The sequence below is a fragment of the Hydra vulgaris genome, chromosome 10 (genome assembly GCF_038396675.1).
Source record: "Hydra vulgaris chromosome 10, alternate assembly HydraT2T_AEP".
NCBI lineage: Eukaryota > Metazoa > Cnidaria > Hydrozoa > Anthoathecata > Hydridae > Hydra > Hydra vulgaris.
In genome coordinates this window covers 22474050-22500687 of record NC_088929.1, presented here as the reverse complement: position 1 = coordinate 22500687, position 26638 = coordinate 22474050, and the positions used below count along the sequence as shown (strand labels likewise).

Here is a 26638-nt window from a genome sequence, read left to right as displayed (position 1 = left end):
CGCTAGTGTTGGAGGTTCTACTGGTGATAGTAATATTGCTAATATGTGGAAGGAGCACTTTCAAAAATTGTATGACTCAGCTAACAATGAAAAATGTTACCTTAACTTTATAAAAGAAATTGAACTTTCAATAGAAAATTCTGATATTATTGTGAGCTGCATTGACATATCTACTACAATAAAATCTGAAAAACTAGGAAAAGCAGCTGGACTTAATGACCTTTGTATGAAATCTTTTATGCTGCTTTTTATAAGTATTTTTTTTAATTTATGAATTAAATATGATTATTTACCATCTATTTTTTTTGTGAGGCCACAATTATTCCACTAGTGAAATCTAAAATGGTTGATTTAACAGATGTGAACAACTATATATATATATATATATATATATATATATATATATATATATATATATATATATATATATATATATATATATATATATATATATATATATATATATATATATATATATATATATATATATATATATATATATATATATATATATATATATATATATATATATATATATGTATATATATATATATATATGTGTGTGTGTGTGTGTATATATAAATATATATACATATATATATGTGTGTGTGTGTGTGTGTGTGTGTGTGTGTGTGTGTGTGTGTGTGTGTGTGTATATATATATATGTGTATATATATATATATATATATATATATATATATATTATATATATATATATATATATATATATATATATATATATATATATAAACCCTATATATATATAGGGTCTTTTTTCTAAATTCTCCTAATATAAAAAGATTCAGTTAGAGCCTTGTGTGTGTGTATATAAATATATATATATATATATATATATATATATATATATATATATAGGTTTTTTTTTCTAAATTCTCCTAATATAAAAAGATTCAGTTAGAGCCTTGTGTGTGTGTATATAAATATATAAATAAATAAATAAATATATATATATATATATATATATATATATATATATATATATATATATATATAAATTAATAAGGTTCTAACTAATTTTTTTTATATTAGAAAACATAAACAAATAAAAAACAATAATATAAATAATTTTAATTAATATTAGAAAAAAAAAAAAGGGTTTTTTTTCTAAATTATCCTAATATAAAAAGATTCAGTTAGAGTCTTGTGTGTGTGTATATAAATATATAAATAAATAAATATATATATATATATATATATATATATATATATATATATATATATATATATATATATATATATATATATATATATATGCATATATAAATTTGGTTTTTAAATTTTCATTTGTTTGTTTAAGTGATATGAAAAATGAATGAAGTAGAGGAGAAGGAACCCATTTCTGAAACAAAATCATCAAAGATTAATGACAGTGATTGCGTTAAAGATAGTTATCAGGAACAAGGTAAAGAAAAATCCAGAAAGAAAAAAAGAAAACATTCCTTAACTAAGGAAGAAAAAAAAAAGAAAAAGAAAGATAAAAAGAATAAAAAAAAGAGATTGAAAATGATTGCAGAAAGTCAGATTTCATCTGATTCTGTAAATATAGGAAAAAAAGCAATTTTACCCAATTCTTCAAATATTACTGAAAAATCTGAAAATGTAGCTTCCAAAAGTAAAAGGTAGTTTCCATTCTTTTAATTCTTTAATAATATGAAATATATAACAACTAATTATAAAACCTAATAAAAATGACTAATAAGAATTCAGGTTTAAAGTTTTCTTTATTAATGTTTTTGAGATTTCTTGCTGCAATGTTCTTATTGTTTATTTTTCAAAGAGAAAAACGATTTTTTACAAAACTTTTATTTACAAGATTCATTATATATTATATAAATAAATAATCAATATTGTCTTGAACTATTTGTTGTTTTCTCATCTGTCTTAATCAACCCTCAGAATTAGGGTCGGCATTTGGCAATGCTGATCTAACTGCCGACCTGAAAGTGTTTGAGGTCGGCAAAAAATTGTCCACCTTGTTTTTATGTTTTATGGTAAAACCTTTGTATCAAATAATTTTTGCCGACCAGATGTTGACCTCTAAAAGATTAAGGTCAGCAAATTATTGCCAACCTCATTTTTCCTAATTCCGAGGGATGCTTAATTCATGTTCTGATATTTAGTGCTATATCTCAGAAGTACTTTAATATGTGAGTTCCTTCATGTGGAATTAATATACATAAGGATTATTGTGCAACCTGCATTTAATATTTTCGAGAGGGAAATGTACACATTTTTAATAATGTCTAAAGATTTTATGTAGCAATCATTACACTTTCCTTCTTTCAGAAATTCATTGTGTAATTGGTATAGTGGTTAAATTTTCTTAAAATTTTTCCTTTTCTTGTGATAATTATATTACCGTTTGATGGTTCATTATCAGTTTTTATTCTGAGTATTGCTTTTTTTTTATTCAATTTGGTGACAGATTTCATTTACTTGTGTCTTTTGATTCATTTTTATCACTGTCATTGTCTGACATAGAGTTCCTAGTCTTTTTTTCTGATGACATTTTTGCCTAAAGTTTTTACATTAAAGCTTTGTAGTTGTTTATTTCTAACAACTTTTCCTGTTTGTCTTTTATTTCCATCATGTATTCCAACTCTTTATTCTCCATCATTTATATATTCCTATGTTTTTGTGTGTTGTAAAACTTTGTGAACTTTGAATTTTTTTTTTATTGTTCTTAATTTTATTTAGGATTTTTAATCATTCGGATTTACTTGAAGTAGTGAAAGTGTGGATTTAAACCTTTGGAATTGGCACAAGGTGTGTTTTAGACTTGAAAACATGTTAAAACAAATTATTACATTTTTTAGACATTTAAAATATGTCTTGTGCCCATTCTTCCACTTATAAGAAAAGCTGTGTAACTGTCAACTGTCAAATGTGAATGTTTTTTACTTCTAGTAGAGTTCTTTACAGATTCCAACTTTTTGCTATTATATTTATTAATATTATATATATTAATTATTGGTTAGTTCTTTGCTGTTTTCATTTGTTTCTCAGCCATTCCACTTGATTCTTGATACTGATGGATTCTAGTTATATGCTTTATTTCTCACTCTTTGGAATTCAAAGGATGATAATTCTATCATGTTGTCACTAAATATTACTTGTGGTATATTAAGTCTAGAAATCATCAATTTTAGTTTCTTTATATATCAGTGATTGGATATTGTATAGTTTTTCAATTTCCTAATAACAACTTATTTATTTGACCAATGATACAAAATCTTGATTATTACAGTGACATAATTCAGTTCCTACAATTTGAAATAAATGATTTTGTGCTTCACTCCATATCATTTTTTCTCTTGTCTCTATTTCTTAGTTTTCCAGATGTCTCACTCAACTTGACTAAATCTTCTATTTGTTTATTAATGCCAGGCCTGAATACAGTTTCTCTTGTTCTCGTTATATATATATATATATATATATATATATATATATATATATATATATATATATATATATATATATATATATATATATATACATATATATATATATATATATATATACATATATATATATATACATATATATATATATATATAAACATATATATATATATATATATATATATATATGTATATATATATATATATATATATATATATATATATATGCAAATCCATTTTTAACTTACGTTACACGCCAACAACTTTATCAAATATTTTCCTACTTAAACTTAATGCCAGGCCTAAATACAGTTTCTCTTGTTCTCGTTATATATATATATATATATATATATATATATATATATATATATATATATATATATATATATATATATATATATATATATATATATATATATATATATATATATATATATATATATATATATATATATATATATATATATATATATATATATATATATATATATATATATATATATATATATATATATATATATATATATATATATATATAGAACCCAACCAAACCCTCAGTCGATGTAGCAGCACTCCCTTGCGGGTCAGGCTATTTGTCAGTCGATGTAGCAGCACTCCCTTGCGAGTCAGGCTATTTGTCAGTCGATGTAGCAGCACTCCCTTGCGAGTCAGGCTATTTGTCAGTCGATGTAGCAGCACTCCCTTGCGAGTCAGGCTATAAGATAGTCGATGTAGCAACACTCCGCGCATGATTTACAGTAAAAAAAATAAAAATAAAAACATTTTATTAAAAAAAATAAAAATAAAAACATTTTATTAAAAAAAATAAAAACAAAAACATTGTTTATATTGTTAAAAACATTCAAAATGTTTTAAAAACATTCAGAATGTTTTTAAAAACATTCCGGTCAATTAAATTTGCGTTTTTGTGGTTTATTTAAAAAACGATTAATTTGTAATTAAATTAATGGTTTTTACTTTCGTCCAACACGGAAATGTTGGACGAAAGTTAAAAGTAATTAAAAGTGACGTATATGTTGGCGTAAGAATCACTTTTTTCCTTCCGCTCTTCCCAAAGCCAACAAACTATAGATCTATATATATATATATAAATATATATATATATATATATATATATATATATATATATATATATATATATATATATATATATATGTATATATATATATATATACATACATATATATATATACATACATATATTTATATATATATATATATACTTATATATATGTATATATATATTTATATAAATATGTATACATATAAATATATATATATATATTCATATATATATATATACATATATATATATATATATATATATATATATATATATATATATATATATATACATATAATATATATATATATATATATATATATATATATATATATATATATATATATATATATATATATATGCAAATCCATTTTTAACTTACGTTACACGCCCAACAACTTTATCAAATATTTTCCTACTTAAATTTAATGCCAGGCCTGAATACAGTTTCTCTTGTTCTCGTTATATATATATATATATATATATATATATATATATATATATATATATATATATATATATATATATATATACATACATATATATATATATATATATATATATATATATTATATATATATATGCATATATATATATATGCATATATATATATATGCATATATATATATATGCATATATATATATATATATATATATATATATATATATATATATATACATATATATATATATATATATATATATATATATATATATATATATATATATATATATATATATTTATATATATATATATATATATATATATATATATGCAAATCCATTTTTAACTTACGTTACACGCCCAACAACTTTATCAAATATTTTCCTACTTAAACTATAAATTAAACTTTTTGCTATTTTGTATGAAAGCTGTTGGTCTAAAGAATAAAATAAACTAAAAAGTTTTAATTGATCTGACCCAAAGAGGACAAATTTATTATTGAAAATACCACTTCACTTACATTACACGGAAAACAAGGTAAAAAAATTGCTTCAACTTTTAGGTCAGATTTCTGCAAATCAGTAAAGCAGTTTGTAATAGAAACTTTCACAAGATGGTGAGAATTCCATGTCAATTTAAAAAATATATAAAAATTTACCAGAGGTGACCGGCTAAGGAAAATAAACTGGTTTTTTTGGTACTATATATTCAACTTACGTTACATCACTTACATTACCAAGCAATTATTATCATGGGTTTTTTATATCTATTATTAAGAGTTGAGTTATGTAACGAAAGAATTGTAAAAGTATTGAACTCATTCATTAAAAATAATTAACAAAGAAAATGGTAACTTCCTGAGTTCATGACATTTCATTTCATGAATTAATGACATTTATGATAGTTATTAAATCCAAAACAGTTTCTATGCAAGACCAAGAACAACTTAAGAAGTTATTTTAGTATTACAACTTTATTAATACTTATTTGAGTCATTTAAATAAGAAAATCTTTGGTTTGTTGAAGTTTTTACTTTTTACACTTTTTATGTTAATGCATTATTTTCATTAGGTTGAATTTTTAAAATGCTGCTAGGTATTTAAATCTAATAAAATATTTTTGACGTAAAAACTGCTATCACAGTTTAAGTAGAAGAGTTTAAAGTTTAAGTTCAGGTATATGCGACCATTTGTAACAGGAAGGAAGGGATTAAGAATCGGTAAATATGGGGTGATATGCTTTATGGATGACCCCCCTTAATTGCATTTACAAACAATTTGTTTTACTAAAACAAAAAATAAATAAGGTTCTAACTAATTTTTTTTATATTAGAAAACATAAACAAATAAAAAACAATAATATAAATAATTTTAATTAATATTAGAAAAAAAATAAAGGTTTTTTTTTCTAAATTCTCCTAATATAAAAAGATCAGTTAGAGCCTTGTCAAACCAACTTGACGAAATAAGAATTACTTAATGACGTAATTCATTTTGTTAACAAAAAAGTGTCAGAACTTTTAACTTAAGTTACACAAATTTAAAATAAAAATGTGCCTTAACTAAGCATCGTTATTCAAAGCTTTAAATGTAAAAACGTTACATTTTATATACTTTCGCATATATTGTTAAAAAACTTTTTTAACTAAATTTTAGAAAAAAACAAAACTTTATCATGTTTTTGTTAACTTACATTACATGAAAATTGCAGAAGTTCTTTCTTGAAAAAAAGTAAAAATGGAGCTAACATGTTCAAATTGTTGTTGGTCAGATTTAATACTTTATAAAGTATATATATTTTAAGAAAACAACTTTTTATATATATTTTATAAATTATAAAATCTGACCAACAACAATTTCAACATGTTAGCTCCATTTTCATGCTAAATAAATTTCGATTATGCAAATAAATTCTTGGTTAAAATAACATTTTACAATGAAACTTTTTTTATCATGCAACAATGAGAAAAACCGTAACTTTCGGAAGCATAAAAATGACTTAAAAAAATTAATTTTAATACTAAAGGTATATTTTAAATAAACTTTCAAGATTCATTTGCTAAAAGTTGACAAAAAAGAGAATAAAATTTGATCACTTATTCATTTTCTGCCCATATATAGGTATGTATATATACAGTGCAAAAGTAACCGGACAAGAGCATAACTTGAGATAACTTTTGAATGAAAAGTCCAATTTCTTTCAAATTTTCACTGAAATGTCAAAAAATTGATTACAAATCTAAAAACAATTGAGTTTTTACTAAATCTAAGCAATCTAATCTTAAAAGTTCATTTAATTAAAATATGCGCGTGCAAAAGTATCCGGACAGAAAAAAAAAACTTGAATTAGATTTTTTTTTTATACATTTTTAAAATTGAAAATGCTTTATTTTAAAGTAAATTGTTTTAGTACTTCATCAGGAAACCCTTAGGATTAATTACTGCTTGAGAGTGAAAAGGCATTGAGTCCACCAGCTTCATAATCACAATAATTTTGATTTTTCCCCATTCTTGTTTCAGAGTATTCAATAAATCACGTTTACTTGTTGGTTTTTGACCTGAAATTTATCAATCAATGATCTTACATAGACATTCAATAGAATTAAGGTCAGGACTTTGCTAAGGCTATTCGATTAATCGAATTTCTTTGGCTTTGAAAAAGTTTTTCACAAGGGTTGAAGTGTGCTTTGGGTCAATGTCATGCTTAAATATCCATCCTCGAGCCCTGAAAAATATTCCACGCAAAATGCTGTCTTGGTAAATGCTGAAATTAAAGAGCTTTATAATGTAAAATGTAGTGTTGACACAATCAAACGTCTTTTGAGGTCTGGAAATCTATTTAGAAGACGTCCTACAAAGAAACTTTTTATTTATATAAAGAATTGAAAAGCACGCTTAAGATTTGCTAAGGCCATAAAAACAATCCTAAATACCAGTTACCAACAGTAAAGCACAGAGGTCGAAACGTTATGAACTGGGCTAACTTGAATAGAGATTGTATCGGTCCTATCCATTTGATTGATGGCAAAATGGACAAAAATATGTACTTTGTACATATTTTTGTATACTTAAGAATGTTATGCTACCACATGTTAAAGACAAAATGCCTCAAGGAAGGATGTTTTAGCAGGACATTGACCCAAAGCACACTTCAACCCTATATATATATATATATATATATATATATATATATATATATATATATATATATATATATATATATATATATATATATATATATTATATAAATATTGTATATACATATTTATATTTGTAGGATATAGGGGAAAAGTTAGTCGAAGCTTTAGCCTTTATCATTATTCTTTCTTTTTAGGACATAACTACATAACTGCTATATAGCTACTATATGGCAGGGGTGTACCCTTTGGTTTTTTCACTGTCGCCCTGCGGGCGACTGAAATAGTTTTCTTATTTCTCATTTGAGTCATCGGCTATGATAATCAGAAGTCTGGTATAATAGTTTTTTTTGGTATTTTTTCTTAAGTAAAAATACTGAAGAAAAAAATTTTAATGTCTTACTATTAAACTATGTCTAATAAGAAAGGGTTTAATTGAAAGTAAATTGATTCAATTTGAACAGCTGTGCTGCAGTAGTTAGAGTTCTGGCTAAGAACCCAGAGGTCTGAGATTCAATGCCAGCCCAATAAGCAACATTGGTACGGAAGGAGGTGTGACCTTTCAATTAAATGCTCATCCGCGGTGCTCTGTGATAAGACTGTAAGGACTTCTGGGAGCACCTAAAATAACTAAAAAAAAAATTAATAAAAAAAAGTGAAATGTTATAACTTGTTAAAATTTATTGTTAAGTAACTTTTGTTACAAAGAGATATTTATAAATACAACTTTTAAAGGTCGTCGTTTTTGTCGATATTCTTTTTCAACTGCCCATTCAAGTGATTCAAAATACGACTATAAAGTTTAAAATATAGTACATTAGCATTTGGAATTAAAAGAAAATGTATTTTTAAAACTCATTTTAAATTGAGTAGAAACGTGCTTCAAAATGCAACAACAGCATTTAAAAAAACAGTACAGTCGCACTTGAAAATATTAAATCTCGTATCAGCTTCTTTTTATTAAGTTTAGTAAAATTATATAATGCACTGTAGTGTACTTATTATTAAACAAAGTACTACTTTAAATGCTTTTTAATGTTTTCTTTTAAATAATCACAAGGAATAAAATCTTCATAGACCAAAATATGGTTTTATTAATAAACACACTTTTGTAAGTAACATACTGTCTGGTCGTCCTGCCGGGTTCCTGACAAGCATTTTTTTTAAATTTCAGTCACCCTTGGAGAAAACAAGTTGTCCCAAGCCACTGGACGGTTATGAGGGTATACCCCCGTATGGTATGCTGCATAGCTTTTAAGTAGCCCAATATGTAGGTACTTTATAACCTGCGAGCTATCCGCCTACTAAAAAGCTATTATAAAATATGTTGCAACATATCCTGTTATATAGTCACTACATAGTCCACTCATAGCTCAACCCTCCGAATTAGGAAAAATGAGGTCGGCAATAATTTGCTGACCTCAATCTTTTTGAGGTCGGCATCAGGTCGGCAAAATTTATTTGATACGAAGGTCTTACCATAAAACATAGAAAAGAGTCGGCAATTTTTTGCCAACCTCAAACACTTTCAGGTCGGCAGTTAGGTCAGCATTGCCGAATGCCCACCCTAATTCCAAGGGTTGCATAGCTACTACATAGTCTGTGGCCTGCAACATAGCTATTACATAAGCATGCATCCCGGTACATCTCTATATAAAAAATATATTATGCAATTTATTTTATATTATTCTAATTTTAGTATGTAAAAACAATAGTTGCAACAATAAAAAAAAAACAATTTAAATAATAATAATTTTAAATTAAATATATAGCCTAAAAAATAATAATTTCAAATTAAATTTTATCAAATCTAAATTTTATATATGTATCCTATATATCAACATCTTGGTAGATGTTGATATATAGGATACATATATATCAACATCTACCATATATCAACTCTCCAGGTCAAGCCTCGCTCTTCTCCATATTTTTCCTCACAGTGCTGCTGCAATTGCCAATCGAAGCCATTACTACCATATCTATCAGCAAAACAATTCTCCAGAAAACAGATGTCTGTTTATTACTGCTAGAAACCATTGTAAAAAGGTTTTGTCTAACGCCAAAGCCCGCTATTCTCAGGTCATGAAATCTCGTATTTCATCACAACAATTAGGCTCTCGTGACTTCTGGAGAATCCTTAATAGTACCAATAATAAGGGCAAATCTGTAATTCCACCTCTCTTGTATGGTTCAGACTTTGTCACCTCGCCTAAAGACAAAGCTGAATTGTTTGCTAAGAACTTTTCATCAATATCATCTCTTGATTCCACTAGTTGCATTCTACCTGATATAGCCGTCAAACAGGTTGATCCATTACTTGGCATTCGTATCACTCCAGCTTCTGTATCTAAAGTGATTTCCTTAGACACTTCTGCAGCCTGTAGTACAGACAACATACCTATTATAGTCTTGCAGAAGTGTTCTCCGGAGCTATCGTCTATACTTTCAAAACTATTCAACAAGTGCTTATCAGAATCTTGTTTTCCAGCCTGCTGGAAAGTGGCATCTGTTATCTCTATTTTCAAAAATTCTGGAGAGCGATCTGTTTCATCTAACTACTGTCCCATTAGTCTTCGTCCTGTCATAGACAAGGTTTTTGAATCTTTAATTAACAAACACTTAATTTCTCATCTTGAATCTAATAACTTTCTGACCATCAATATGGATTTCTATCTTCTCGTTCTACAGCTGATTTGCTAACAGTAATAACTGATAGATTTTATCGTGCATTAGATAAAGGTGGAGAAGTTAAGGCCATCGCTCTTGACATTGTTAAAGCTTTTGATAAACTTTGGCATGCTGGTCTTCTCCTTAAGCTTTCTTCTTATGGTGTATCTGGAAACATCTTTAAGATTATTGAATCCTTCTTTTCCAATCGTAGTATAAAAGTTGTCCTCGATGGACAGCACTCTTCTTCTTATTCTGTAACTTCAGGAGTTTTTCAAGGTTCTATCCTTGGCCCTATACTCTTTTTAATTCACATTAATGATCTTCCAGATCTTCTCACATCTAAGGTGGCATTGTTTGCTGATGATAGCACCATTTATTCTTGTCTTAAATTCGGCCTTGTATGGAATACTGTTGACATATCTGGGGCGGATCTTCTAATGATGCTCTTTCTCTTTTAGACAAGGTGCAAAAACGCATTGTAAGCATAGTTGGACCTGCTCTTGCAGCCAACCTCCAACCATTATCACAATATCGTAATGTTGCTTTCTCTTTTCTACAAATACTATAATGGGCACTGCTCTATAGAGCAGTCTCTTATGCTATCTAAAATTCATTCTCGTATTACTCGTCATTCAATTAAGTCTCATCCTTTTTCTGTGACTGTTCTTAAATGCTCCAAAAATTCCTATTCCTCTAGTTTTTTTCCTCAAACATCAGATTTTTGGAGTTCGCTTCCTTCATCCTGCTTTCCTGATTTATATAGTTTGCAATCTTTTAAGTTGTCTGTCAATCGTTATCTTGCTCCACAAGTCTCATCATTTCTCTTCCAGTAACTTCCAACTCTAGTTAGTGGTTGTTGGAAGCGAAGATGTTAAAAAAAAAGAAAAAAAATACTCCTTGTGATATTAAAACAAAAGTTGTACACGTTAATTTGACATTGTTTAATGTCAGATATAATTGCAATGGCGGGTTTTTTTTTTCACTAAGACAATAATAAATCCTTATTAAAGTAATTATTAAGTTTTATTACTTCAGATCCTTTGCTAAGGTTCAAGAAAGCGACCATAAATCTAATAAAATTTTCAGATCAATTATAAACAAGTTCATTTTTTACTTTTAAAAGTAAAAAGTTGTTTTAAAAGTAAAAAATTCATTTTTTACTTTTTCTCTATCCAACATAGTTTTCAAGTTTACTTCGAAAAATGAAAATGTCCACTGGCAGACAATAACATGTATTTTTTTGTGATAAGAATATATATATATATATATATATATATATATATATATATATATATATATATATATATATATATATATATATATATGTATATATATTTACATATATATATTTACATATATATATATATTTACATATATATATATATTTACATATATATTATATATATATATATATATATATATATATATATATATATATATATATATATATATATATATATATATATATATATATATATATATATATATATATATATATATATATATATTTATATATATCGAACCCTTTGATGTTGTCCGAATGTTTTTTTCTTATTTTGTTGACAAAAAGTAAAAATTAAAAAGCAAGACCGGAATTTTTTTTTTTTAATAATGATAGATTGCCTGCCCCAACCAAACCCTCAGTCGATGTAGCAGCACTCCCTTGCGGGTCAGGCTATTTGTCAGTCGATGTAGCAGCACTCCCTTGCGGGTCAGGCTATTTGTCAGTCGATGTAGCAGCACTCCCTTGCGAGTCAGGCTATAAGATAGTCGATGTAGCAACACTCCGCGCATGATTTACAGTAAAAAAAATAAAAATAAAAACATTTTATTAAAAAAAATAAAAATAAAAACATTTTATTAAAAAAAATAAAATAAAAACATTGTTTATATTGTTAAAAACATTCAAAATGTTTTAAAAACATTCAGAATGTTTTTAAAAACATTCCGGTCAATTAAATTTGCGTTTTTGTGGTTTTTTTAAAAAACGATTAATTTGTAATTAAATTAATGGTTTTTACTTTCGTCCAACACGGAAATGTTGGACGAAAGTTAAAAGTAATTAAAAGTGACGTATATGTTGGCGTAAGAATCACTTTTTTCCTTCCGCTCTTCCCAAAGCCAACAAACTATAGATCTATATATATATATATATATATATATATATATATATATATATATATATATATATATATATATATATATCCAGTATTGGACAAAATGAGCGCAACCAAATAATGCTACTTTAGTTTCTTTATATAAAAGTGATGCATTTTTTCAATTTAGAGAAATATCTATGGAACTGTTTAGAGACAAAGTTCTTCAAGTTTTATTCATCACAAAGTTCATTATTTGTTCACGGAAAGTAATAAATTATTAAAAAAAATTAATAAATAAAGTATTAAAAAAGTTGATTTCCTTCTGGTCAAAACAAGTGCAACTCGACAAAATGTTGACCAAGCTGTATTTCGGTATTAATATTTTGTGGCGAATCCTTTGTTGTCGATCACAGCCTGGCATCTTCGAGGCATAGATTCGATCAGGTGATCAATGAAACTTTGTGGAATCGCTGCCCAGGCCTTTTGGATTTGTTCAAACAGTTGATCCTTATTACGAACACCTTAACAATTAATTCTGCAGTTGACGATCTCCCACAGGTTCTCGATAGGGTTAAGATCCAGAGATTGAGGTGGCCAATCCATCACCAATAGATGGTTTTCTTGAAACCACTGCTTGACTACTTTTGCAGTGTGTTTCGGATCGTTGTCTTGCTGAAAAACCCATTTTATTGGCATATTCCATTCAGCTTGAAGTAACATAACATCTTTCAGGATATTTTTATACATGAAACGGTCCATTATTCCATTGTTTCGATGTATTGGACCTAGACCAATAGCAGAAAATCACCCCCAGACCATTACATTGCCTCCACCTTACTTCACGGTCTTATGGCAGTAACGTAAATCGAGGTGTTTTCTGGCCGGTCAACGTACACGGCAAATGCCATCGCTCCCAATGATGTTGAACTTCAATTCATCACTGAACAAGGCAGTTCACCATTTCTGCACATTCCAGTCAATATGAGATGTAGCAAACAGGAGTCTTTTCTTCTAGTTTTTAAGTGAAATCAGCGGTTTCTTTGCAGGGCGTCGAGAAAACAATCTGGCTCCAACACGTCGTCTGATTGTTCGGTCCAATACAGGCAGCTCTAATTGCTTTTGTATCTCGACTGATGATATCCAGGGATCCTTCTTGACGGATCTGATGATCATAGAATGCTCTCTTGAAGTGGTGGAACACGGTCTTCCACCTTTGTTATCTGCTGCCAACTTCCCCGTAGAACGATATTTGGAACATAGTCTTGATACGATCCATTTTTTCACGCGATATTTATCACAAATACTTTTTTGTGACATTCCACTTACGTAATCGCCAATAATTTTCTTTCTTAGTTCCAATCCAAGACTGTCGGGAACCATTTTTGCACTTGAAGTCATAAAAATAATAAAAATAAATAATCATGCTTCTCAAGGCTTACCGTGTTACATTTACCTTGAGATGATACAATTATGCTCTGTGGAACACAACATCTTGGTTGGATGTGGACTACACTTGATGTAATGAATCACTTGTTGTATTTCACTTCTTGTATTGATGTTCTTCGATAAAACACTTTGATAAAACTCACTTCGATAAACTGTCTTGATAATACTGACTGATTGACTTCCATATACTGACTGAATTACATGTCGATTTACATGTCTCTTATATAGTAAAATGAACCTGTGTGAACCTGTTCTGGAAGATTCTAGATGCTTCTTTTCGTCGCTTCTGGATGCGTCTGGATGCTTCTGAATGTTTCTGGATATTTCTAGATGCTTCTGAATGTTTCTGGATATTTCTGGATGCTACTGGATGCTTCCAGATGCTTCTTCTGGAAACTTCTGGAAGCTTCTTTATGCTCTGGAAACTTCTGGATACTACCTTTAATTATTAAAAAACTTCCGTGACGTTGACACGGATCAGACTTAAGAAAATGAAAGAAACCAAAAAAGTTGCACTTGTTTCGTCCGCTGCAAAATAGCACTTGTTAACGAAATTCTGCCTGTGTGCTGTCACCTATCAGATGATTGCTTATGTCATGGCATGCTATGACTCCAGACTCCTGAACTGTTTGCTGTGGTAGTTTAGTTCGTTTCGTTTTTAAGACATGTAAAATTAGGAACATTTTTTAGCATTGTTTGATAATGGTTGCAAATGTTTTGTCCAATACTGTATATATATATATATATATATATATATATATATATAATATATATATATATATATATATATATATATGTGAGTGTATGTGTGTTTGTTTAGATAACATGTGTGATGTCAAGCTAAAATAGCTCTTAAGGGGACTTCAGTACATTCGTCAACTATCTTATAGCCTGCTGCCACAAAGGAATGCTGCTACATCAACTGAGGGTTTTGGATTAGGTAGCAATCTTTTCTTTTATTCTTCTTCTTTTCTTTCTTCTTTTTCTGAAAAAACCATATGTTATAAAGATAAGCAAAACTAGTAAACAATTGCGGAAAATAACTTAATTAAAGTAACTTGGAGTAGCTGAAAAAAAGTTTGTTGGAGTAACTTGGAGTAGCTGAAAAGCACTCAAGCAAAAATATTTATCAAGATTACTGTGGATCACAACTTTTATCCAAACTGTTTAAATAAACATCATAATTGTTTTAATATACATCTTAATTGTTTTAATAAACAACATAATTGTTTAAATAAACATCATAATTGTTTTAATATACATCTTAATTGTTTTAATAAATAACATAATTGTTTAAATAAACATCATAATAGTTTAAATAAACATAATTGTTTTAAAAATTTTTTTATAATTCGGATGATAAAACTATATAGCTAAGAAATAAGACAAAAAATATCATAAAATTTTTTTTTAATTCTAATTAGTATGGCTCCAATGACAAAAGAAGAGTTTGACAAACAACAGTCTGTTGTTAGACGAGTGTACGACGCAGCAACAGGAAGACATAGGTAAAGTTGAAACTTATAAGTGTTATGTTCTTTCATAGTTATGTTTTTATTGATATATTCTTTATTGATAAAATTATGGAAGTACCAGGATAATTAATGTATATTAATATTAGGAGTGTACCGGAATGGAAATTTTAAAATCCTGCTGGAACTGGATTTGCCGGACTTGTCAATAAAATTCCATCCAGAAGTATTATATTTATCCTTTTTTTTACCTTCAAGATTAAAGTGGAAACCTGCACCTAAGCATCATGGCTATATAATATATACTAGCAGAAAGCAACCCGTAATACGGGTTACGGTCGGTCTATTACTTAATTTATAGTGGCTGTTTTCCACAATTTAAAGTTGCGAAACCTTAACTAATACCATGTAAGTAAAACGCCTTCAAATTAAAAAATTAAGCCATCTGCAAAATTAAAATCAATTAATTTACCAATTATTTAACGTTATTTGTGTAATTTAAAACTGACATAGGTCATATCAGTGTATGGCAGAACCATTTTCCTAGACATTACTAAGTTCAACACAATACGTTTTTAGTTACTGACACAAAATAATAACACTTCATCATGCTTTAAATTGACGAAAAAGTAAAGCTAAATTCTTATAATATTTTTGATATCATGAACTTTAATTAATAAGATTAATATGAAGTATACTTTGACACTAATAAAGGACAGTATATTGACAGTATATTTGAAGTATATTTTCTCATATATTTTGACACTAATAAAGGACCTCCCTTCCTCGTTTTTGCCTTAATGTTGGCCAGGAGAATAAAGTTATTTTTATTAAGAGTAATCAAGTTTTTGATGAAGACTTTTTACCAAAATAATAAAATGTAAAACAATGATTTACATTTTTAAGAATTTTTTCTTTTTAATATATATAAGAATTTAACATATGTAAGAATTTTTTCTTTCCTCAAAAGTGTTGCAAATGCAAACTAAGCTAATTAATTAGTTAAACCCGTTATAAAATTTAAGTAACTTTGTATTTGACAAATGCACAAAACTACAATATTCTCCATGTATTTAAAGGTTTTTAGTTTGTTTTTAGCTGCGACCCCTCTTTAAAAACATCCCTTAAGTTACGTACAACAAATTATTAGGCATAAATAAGAGAAATTAAAAAAAAATTGAACTAATTGCATATATTTATATAATTTTAACTGACAAAAAATTTACAATAAAAGGAAATCAGGTTTTTTATTTATAAATCTTATAAATGAGTCAATCGTAAATCTTAAAGAAAAAAAAATGGAATTATGATACCATAATTACAAAAAAATAAATAAAAATAAAAAAAGAAAACCACATAAAAACTCAAAATCGATTTACCTATTTATAGTAACCTATGTTGACATGGCAGTTAATATAAACATTTATTGAAAATGTAACTATAAAATTTGTTTCCAAGTACAAAAGGATTAACAATACTAAAAAAAAATAAAAATCAAATTAAGATACAAATTGCATTTTTAGCAAAATGTTGTCTTGGCTTTTAGTAAATAAATAAAAGCAGTAAGTTCCAATAATGAAACTACCAATTATTCATTTTTAACAATAGACACCAACGTGAAGGTAAGCCAAGCAGTCTATCAACACAAAACATCGCAACAATAAAACATTAAAATAGAATATTTACACCACACCCTTGATCCTAAAATCCAGCGAAAATAACAAACCAAATTAAAATATGAAAGACAAAATTAGAAAACCACTTTTAAGTTAACTATATTTATCTTTTTACTAAACATATAAATACATAAAAATATATTTGCTTTTATATTCAATATTAGTTATTCAATTACTTCAAATTTAGGACATTAAAACGCCCTAGATTTAAAGATCAAGGTTGCATACTCTCTTATACACATTACGCTAAATATTAACAGATATTATGTGTCTCCAGAATAATTAAAAAAAGGCTAGACAACACAACCTAGCTCTAAAGCAGTAACACCGCCTGGCACTAAATACTGCCAAGTCACACCTCTGCTATAAGTACAGTTCTAGAACATGCAACATATAATTGACCATGAGAGAAACACGGTTTTTTGAGATATACCCCAACTCTATCAAATGTTTGACCTTGACTTTTATTAATTGTCATTGAATAAGCCAATCTGACAGGAAACTGACGACGTTTCAGAACCAAAGGTAAATTAGAATCTGATGGAGCCCATCTGAATTCGAGGAACAAAAACCTGTTTACCACCAGAAACATCTGTCAAAACCTCTGCATCAATATAATTATTTTCAAGAGCACTAACTTTCATTCGAGTACCATTGCAAAGCCCAGCTTTGAGATCTAAATTCCTAAGTAGCATAATTACACAACCAATTTTCAATTTTAAACAATGAGGTGGCATACCTAAAGGAGTTAAGCTGTTCAAAAACTCAACAGGAAAGTTATTTCTTTCATTAAGGTCATCAGTATCAATTTGATCAGCACAAATAAATTTTGACCTCACCCGGCAGACATTCAAGAACTTCTTCATTGATTGATAATGAATTAACATTAGTTGGTGTTAAAATCACGCATTTAGAATAATCATTTTGATCAGCATCTCCAAAAACCTTTTCAACAATCGATTCGTTTTCTCTAATAATGCACTGGTTTTGTATTTCAATGCATCCTTTAAAAGGATCCTCCTCTTTGACAGGCATTGTTCCACTACCAAGTTTTAATAGCCATTGGGAAAATTCTCTTTCCCCATCATGTACTCTCATATTTTCAGTTAATGTAAATTTCTGCACCCATTGCCACTGTAAGGAACATTTTATACACAATTCTACAAATTCAGCTGGTTGTCCTCTTTTTACAACAGGCAGTATTTGCCTGAAGTCACCACCAAAAAGAATGACTTTTCCTCCAAACAGAAAGTTGTTGTTGCAAACATCTTTTAACAACCTATCAATTGCATTTAAGGCATGTTTAGGTATCATGGATGTTTCATCAAGCAAAAACAAACTAACTTGTTTTAAAAAATGTCCATGTATAGAGTTAGGGGTTACATTACATGTGGTGTTATCCAATATTGGGACAGGAAGTTTGAATAAACCATGCAATGTAAATCCATTTGTAAAAAGAGTTGTTGCTATGCCAGTCCATGCAGCTGTAGCAGATTTAAAACCCCTACTTATGGTTTCAGCAACCAAATAATTATACGTAAACGTTTTTCCACTACCAGCTGGTCCATCCATAAAAAACAATCTGGAATGTTGATTTTCTACACTTGGTTGCTTGTTCAATGCAGCAAGGACAGCATTACTTACATTTAATTGATTGACATTAAGAAGCGGTCTCATTCTATTAGCTTCGTCAATTGATTGCTGAACATTATCATTTAAATTTTCTAGATTAAAATTTATGAATTCATCAAAAACAGGCAAATTATAATCAGATAGTGTTTTACCACTTTGATTAATAATCTTTTCGATTTGACAAAGAGTAGCTTGTTAAGCTAATATAAATGGAACTTGGCGATGAATGAAATCCTCCATCATAAAAGCTTTGTATGTATTCCAAAGATGCAAAGGGTCGTCAGGTTCACAAAAGGTTAAAATAACTGAAAACAGCTGTCTAATTTGCTTAGGCATTCGCGTTAAAACTGCCTCAGAAAGAGTATTCTGCCATTCAGTGTCATCTTGCAACAAACCTTTTAAAACACATGCTTCACGAAAGGTTTCAAGAACTATTCCATTAACAGTACGCAAATCCGCCCAAGATGTTGCTCCTTTTGCCTGCAAAAGTAACAATCTAAGAAAAAATAATTCTCCTGTTGGACTAACTTTATACATTCTTACTATCACCTTATTTCCACCTATTTGTCTATCCTTCCATTTACAATGTTTATCATCAAATACAAAGTGATATGGAATGTCTACATATGAATAGCGATGCGCTCCTTCATTTTCAGAATTTAATTTAAACCGTGCCGTAAGGTGTGTATCGCGTTGGGCAGCACGATCTAAAGCCACTTGTTCTTCTCCTTCTCTAAAATACACAATCTGATTGACAGGAAGATGAACCTTAATACGGATAATAGTGTGTGACATATGACTTATAGGATACTCAAATATTTGCCACAGTGCCTCAGGTGCACTAACATAACGACAATCTAAAAAAGTATTTACTTCATTGTGATTAACCTGTTCATTTATCAAAACATTTGCACAATCATGCCCTTTGTATATGTATTTGTACAAATATTTAACAGCTTTTACAGACATGCAAGCTTAAACATTAATGTGGGCTTGATATTTCTTAGATAACCAAGGATTGTAAGGTACCACCCAATGATTATCTACATTGTTGCCTTTAATATTGATAACCAACCCATCATCACGATGTCTATATTGTGGATAACCATTGTGAATGGCTACAGTGTTGGCATTAAATTCTTTAGGATAATTTTTGCTGCACACTCCATCTTTTATGCAGGGAGAATTAGGATTCAGTATCCCACATTGGCCGTGAATCATGCAAGTTTTATTAATATCATAAAGTTCACGATTAACAACCGGATCTGGAATTTCTGCACATATTAAATTATTGATATCCTGTGCTGTTTCAAGTTTATCATCATTGGCTAAATGAAGTAAAATGTGGGCATGTGGCAAACCACGCTTTTGAAACTCAATAACCTGAACATGCGTTACAACTTTGCCTAATACACCATGTTTGAATATATCATTGAGGAGGTTATTTAACTTGAGTTTAAATATCTCAAGTGACCAAATCAGGTATATCATACTTTTTTAATAATTGCCATAGCATCTTCAAAATTTTTTTTTAAAGCTCTAGGACTTCCTACATAAGATGATGGCAAAATAACTACCTGCCCTGGTCTAACATTACGTTCGTTTGCAATGTTGTTAACATGTTCATGTAAGGCATCATACTGCTCGCTTCTCAGTTTGTTTTGACTATTTCTGATAAAAGCAAGACACTGGCTTTCAATTTTTACAAATGCATCTACAACATATTGCTGAAATAGTTTCTTGTCATAAAATAATGAACAGAAAAATTGCAGAACAGAAAGTCTATAATTGTAGAACTGAGATAATGTAACATGATTTCTAACCAGTGTGGCACGCTCAGGGTTATGCACTAACTGATTATGCCAACCAGCATCACCTCTCGGGAAAAAGAGAGGATAAATCATAGGATCTAAGTTGGCTGACATACTTGATACAATTTTTAAAGGATGACCTCTTGGGTAAATAACAACTTCTCTGGAAGTTGGGGTAGCACCATCTTCGCCAACAAATACAACTTCATCGTGTGAAGGTAGATTATAGCGACGCCTATCACCCCCTTCAAGTAAAAATATTTTTACAACAAAAGCTTGGCGACCTTCTATAGCCGCTTGACAAATTTCTTCATCTTCTACTTCAGCCATATTTTTAAATGCAAGAGCAAATGGACTTTGTTCAGTAATTATAGTTTGCAATTGAAACATTAAATCACGTAAACAAAGATCATTACCACGTTGTTGCATTCTAAAATTTACTGCTGCAAGTGGATCATATATATATAGTTGAAAATATATTGGTGGAATATCTTGATCTGGCCTAAGATTACCTACACGATGATAAATCTGGCCACATATTTTAAAACATGGAGGCCCATGATTTATTGGTTGAACTACAGTTGCTTTAAAAGAAGTGAAAGAAAAACAGGCATTATAATTTCGAATATGTTTTAAAAAATTAACATTAGCATTACAATCTAGATAATTCCCTGTAAATAAATCCTGTAAAACTTAAATGGTGAAAGTGGAGGTAAAGCTACCTTACCATTATGGCAACATAGAAAATGTGTTTCATCTGGAAATTTCTTAGCACCACAGTGCTGACAAATTTGATTCATTTCTCCTAAATAATTATAATCTGGAATAGCATTACTTCTTGCTATAGAATAGATTCGTCCTTGTCGAACAGATCTTCTTACATTTTGGCGAAGATTAACTTCAACTCGATTTAGCCTATTTCTTTCACTTTGTAAATGATTAATTTCATCTCGTCTAAGTCTATTTCTTTCATTTCGTCTACAGTTATTTTCAACATGCCTTATAGTTACATCGTCTTGTAAATACATAACTTCATCTAGCCTATCATCCATTTCAATGTCATCATTATCATTAAACATATTTATCAAAGCAACACTAATTATTTCTTTGTTTTACTACTCTAAAGTTAACAATAAAATAAAAAAACTTAATAAATAACTAAAAAAATCTTATTCGAAAAATTATAAAATAAAGAAACCAAATAAATGCAAAATAAAATTAATTTGCCATCATCAAAAGTAATACACCTGTATTACTTTTTTTTAAGTTTATTTAATTAAAGTTAAGAAAAACCTGCAACCATATTAGCAAAGACTTATAAAAAAAAGTTAAAATTTATTTTGTTTCTAATAAAAAAAATTTAGAAAATAAACAAATATCCTTTTTTATTAGAAACAGTTAAGTGTTTCTAATAAAATATATATATATATATATATACATATACATACATACATATATATACATACATATATCCTTGGAGTCGCGGACAGCGTCATAGTTCATGTGTTGGGAGAAAACATTGAACAAAATGCATAATAAAACTTATAAATATGTTATGTACAAAACAGGTTATTAATGCGGGTTTGTAAATCCCTCCCCACCTCCCAACACACAAAATATGACGCTGCTGCAACTCCAAGGATATATATGTATATATATATATATATATATATATATATATATATATATATATATATATATATATATATATATATATATATATATATATATTGAACTATTTATTAGTGAAAACATATGAAATCCAAAATTTTCTTTATAACATATATAGTACATTTTATAAATAAACCTCTACAATTTCCTTGGTACAACAACTCAATCATGATTAATAACAACTCTGTAAACATGAATTTTCTAATAATCTAAATCTTAATAAATTATAAGCAATTAAACTTAAATAAAAATGTATGAAAATGATTAATAGTATATTAAATATAGAAAAACAAACATATAATAACTATAAGAATTATAGTAAATTATATTTTCAATATTAACATCTATAACACATTTAAAAGTACAATTTAAAAAAAGATTACAATAAACTAATTACTTAATAAAATTTTAAAAAGATTTTATATTACCTATCAATTTAAGCTACTAAGCATTATCTACCTAATGTCAACTTAAACATTTTCATAACCAAGTGTTTTCTTAAAGGTCATGACTTCTTTAAGAAAACACTTGGTTAAGAAAAGTCTGGAAACTACTTAAAAACTAAGAAATAGTGTATTATACAGAATACAGAATTGTAACTAATATCGAACAAAATGTATACCTATGCGCACTAATAATAATAATATTCACTGTGCTATTTCAGATAAAAGTCACTAATTTATGTTTCTGCTTGAAGAAATTATATTAATGTATTTATATTAAGAAACAAAAGTAGCGAGTTTTAGTAATGAAACTACCTATTAATCATTTTTAACAACAGACACTAACATAAAGATAAGCCAAAGGTAACAACATTACACAAAAAATTATTAAAGATGTTATGTATTTTCAGAATAGTTATATTGAAGACTAGACTACACTTAGACCTAAAGCAGTAACACCACTTGACTGGTAAGGTTGACAAATCTTGCTCTAGATCTATATCTCAAATATATTGTGTGTTATAGTTATACTAACTATAAAACACAATGTTTTTTTAAATGTTATATAACATATAAAAACACCTCATTTAACAATCATGTACACATTGTATAAAATCAGGGATGCAGAGTACCAAAAACGACTCCGGATTAGAAAGTCACAAAAAGATTACTTTATCCTAGTTTTTGGTATACAGGAGCACTAAAAATATAAATAAGTTTATGGACTACTAATAGGAAAAAAATTAAGACTTTTAGGTTAGAGGAACAATCGTTTTTTTAGCCCAGAATTCTTAGGTATTATGGCGGCAAGGACTCCTGGCTTAAAAACAATAAGTTTCAAGTCATTAAATCTCATGAATTTTTTTATTATAGCAGATAATAAGTCAACAAACATGTTTAGAGCTTCTGGACACTACAGACTTGGAAAAAGTAGAGACAAAAAGCCGGAGTCCTTTTGGGACTTCGCATCCCTGGATAAAATGCATTTCATACTATTATAAAAACACATTTATATAAACACAATTATAAAACAACTATATATATCACCTCATGCACATATTTATCAAAAACTTTTTAACTTTTAAACATATAAGCAAACCTTTAACAGCTATAAAACGACATTTATTAGCATTAATTTTTTTTAATGTAACAAAGAATGCAGACTACAATTTTCAACATTGTAATGAAAAAGATGAAACCATTAAAGAGCAAAATTATAAATTTCAAATAAATACATATTCAGATACCTTAAAATGAAGCATAACACAACATTCTTTTGACAAATTCCAGAAGAATTTTTTTTTATTTTTCTATTCATTATTTTTCCTAAGAATATAAAATATACATATAGATATAGGGCAATATAAAATAGATTGAAATAAACGCAAACTTATGTATATAAACTTACATGACCACAAACAACAATCTTATTCTATTTAACTTTTCATATTAAACACATAAATAAAATTTTATACTCATTATTCTTTCTACAAAAAATAATCTTAATCTATAAATAAGAAAATGAATTGAACTTACTAAAAAAGCCATCAGCTCCTCTTAACTGCTCCAGAAAATAAAACAATACTTGTTTAAAATGTTCTAAAAAGACTAACAACAAAACCGAAACAGTTTACTAAAAAAGAAATTTTAGTTATAAACTTCTTCTAAAAAATGAAAACAGGCTATAAAAATTAGAAAAATAAAAACAACCAACAACAAACAAACGATTATTTAAATATTCTATTTTAAACAATGAACAACATCAATTCTTTTCGAAAATAATAATATATCAGCTCTAATTTGCTTGCCGACCTTACTCGAAAGACTGCATGGAATATATAACCTTGCATTCAAAAGTCTAGAAACTACTTAAAAACTAAGAAATGGTGTATTTTACAGAATACATAACCGTCATTAACAACACAAACATTAGGTGTAACTATGCGCGCTATTCATTAGCGTATTAATATTTAGATTTATAACCTATAATATATATATAACTTATTTCATTAATTTGATTTCATTTAAATATAATATGTGGTTTTTATTTGTTTTTATAATTTGATATATTAAAAGTTTTAACGTACATGTTTATACTCAAAATTATTTTCTATTTTTCCATTTAAAATTGAAATACTGTAATAGGTATTTTAACTATTTAAAGTTTAAATGAAACTATTCTCAAAGGTAACATTTCTCAAAGGTAACATTTTTGATGAAAAAGGAGTTAGTTTGTTGAAAAAACCCGGAGAGCAACACTTTTTCTACCATAATGTTCCAAAATTTCCAGAAATCCTTGCCTAATTGATTATTGCAAATAAAATTACATTGTGTTTGTTTAGAAGTTTATATTTTTTACCTAGGTTTACCTATAGTTCTTCATTGCCCTGTAGGACAATGATTTTTTTATTTGATTTTATTTAATAAAAAAATTTTTCACTCTTTTTTTTTATTTAATAATAAAAAATAGTTAAAAAAATAAATTCTGACATTCCGACCTGAAAAATTGTATTTGCAGCTGGAACTGGAATAATTTAAAAGTTACAAATTCTGGCTGGAACGGAATACATCCCTAACTAATACGCTTTTTCAAACTTTTATAAAGTATATAAATATGTATGATATTAAATATATAACAAATAAAATTTTTATAAAAATATTGTTTTTATAAAATATCAAACAAATAAGCAGTCGTATAAGCAGAGCGAATTTGTTTCAGTAACTTTTTTTTCTTTTGTTTCAGTAACTTTTTTTTCTTTTGTTTTAGTAACTTTTTTTTCTTTTGTTTTAGTAACTTTTTTTTCTTTTGTTTCAGTAAATTTTTTGTTATTTAAGTTGACTAAAGTTAATTTTTTAATTCAGTTTTTATTATAGTTGATTCTTTAAATCAGGTTAATAAAAGGCGATGGTGAGGTAATAGAAGAGATTGTCACTTATTCACGTCACAAACAGATCAATAAGGTATAAAATTTGTTTATAAAAAATTTTATAGTGAAGTTACTTATTATAATTAAATTTATCATCACCAACATTAAGACAGTTGTATATTAGTCAGTTATCATCATCAATATCAAGTAAGTTGCATGTTAGTTATCATCCCTAACATTAAATCAACATTAATCTTAGAATTACAAGATAGTTCAACAACCAAAATAATTTAGATGATATATTGTAAATATTATTTTAGAATTCAAAATAATGTAGGTAATATATTGTTTATGTTATTTTTATTAACAAAAAGTTGCAGTTTTAAAATGAAAACAGATCCACAAATAGTTTTTATGTTTAAAGAATACTTTATTATTTAGATGTCAACTCAAATGGATGGAAAATCATTTGCTGCATCTATTGGAATTTAAATTTTCCAAAAATATTTAAATATTAGGAGAAGTCAGATGTATATATTCATACATATTTGCACATAATAATTATTACATGAATATTATATTAATCATGTTTATTATTTTTGTTGATATCTCAATTTTATTTTTCATTGTACACAATAATATAAACTATTACTTTTTTAAGTATTGTTGTGAATTATATAACTGGTGAATTATATAATCTCATGTTACTTAGTTTGAAACCTTACAACCTTGACTGGTACATATAATCTCACTTAGTTTG

At 27.5% G+C, this 26638-nt stretch overlaps 1 protein-coding gene across 1 annotated transcript; it reads left to right on the top strand.

The window, feature by feature from the left end:
• Positions 1-1310: 1310 nt before the first annotated feature.
• On the top strand, positions 1311-26462 carry LOC100199380 (ADP-ribosylation factor-like protein 6-interacting protein 4). The gene is made up of 4 exons (XM_065807527.1): positions 1311-1641; positions 15731-15814; positions 25903-25972; positions 26320-26462. Exons 1-4 carry the CDS (start codon positions 1331-1333, stop codon positions 26368-26370), a joined length of 516 nt encoding a protein of 171 aa, XP_065663599.1. The 5' UTR covers positions 1311-1330; the 3' UTR covers positions 26371-26462.
• Positions 26463-26638: the final 176 nt, after the last annotated feature.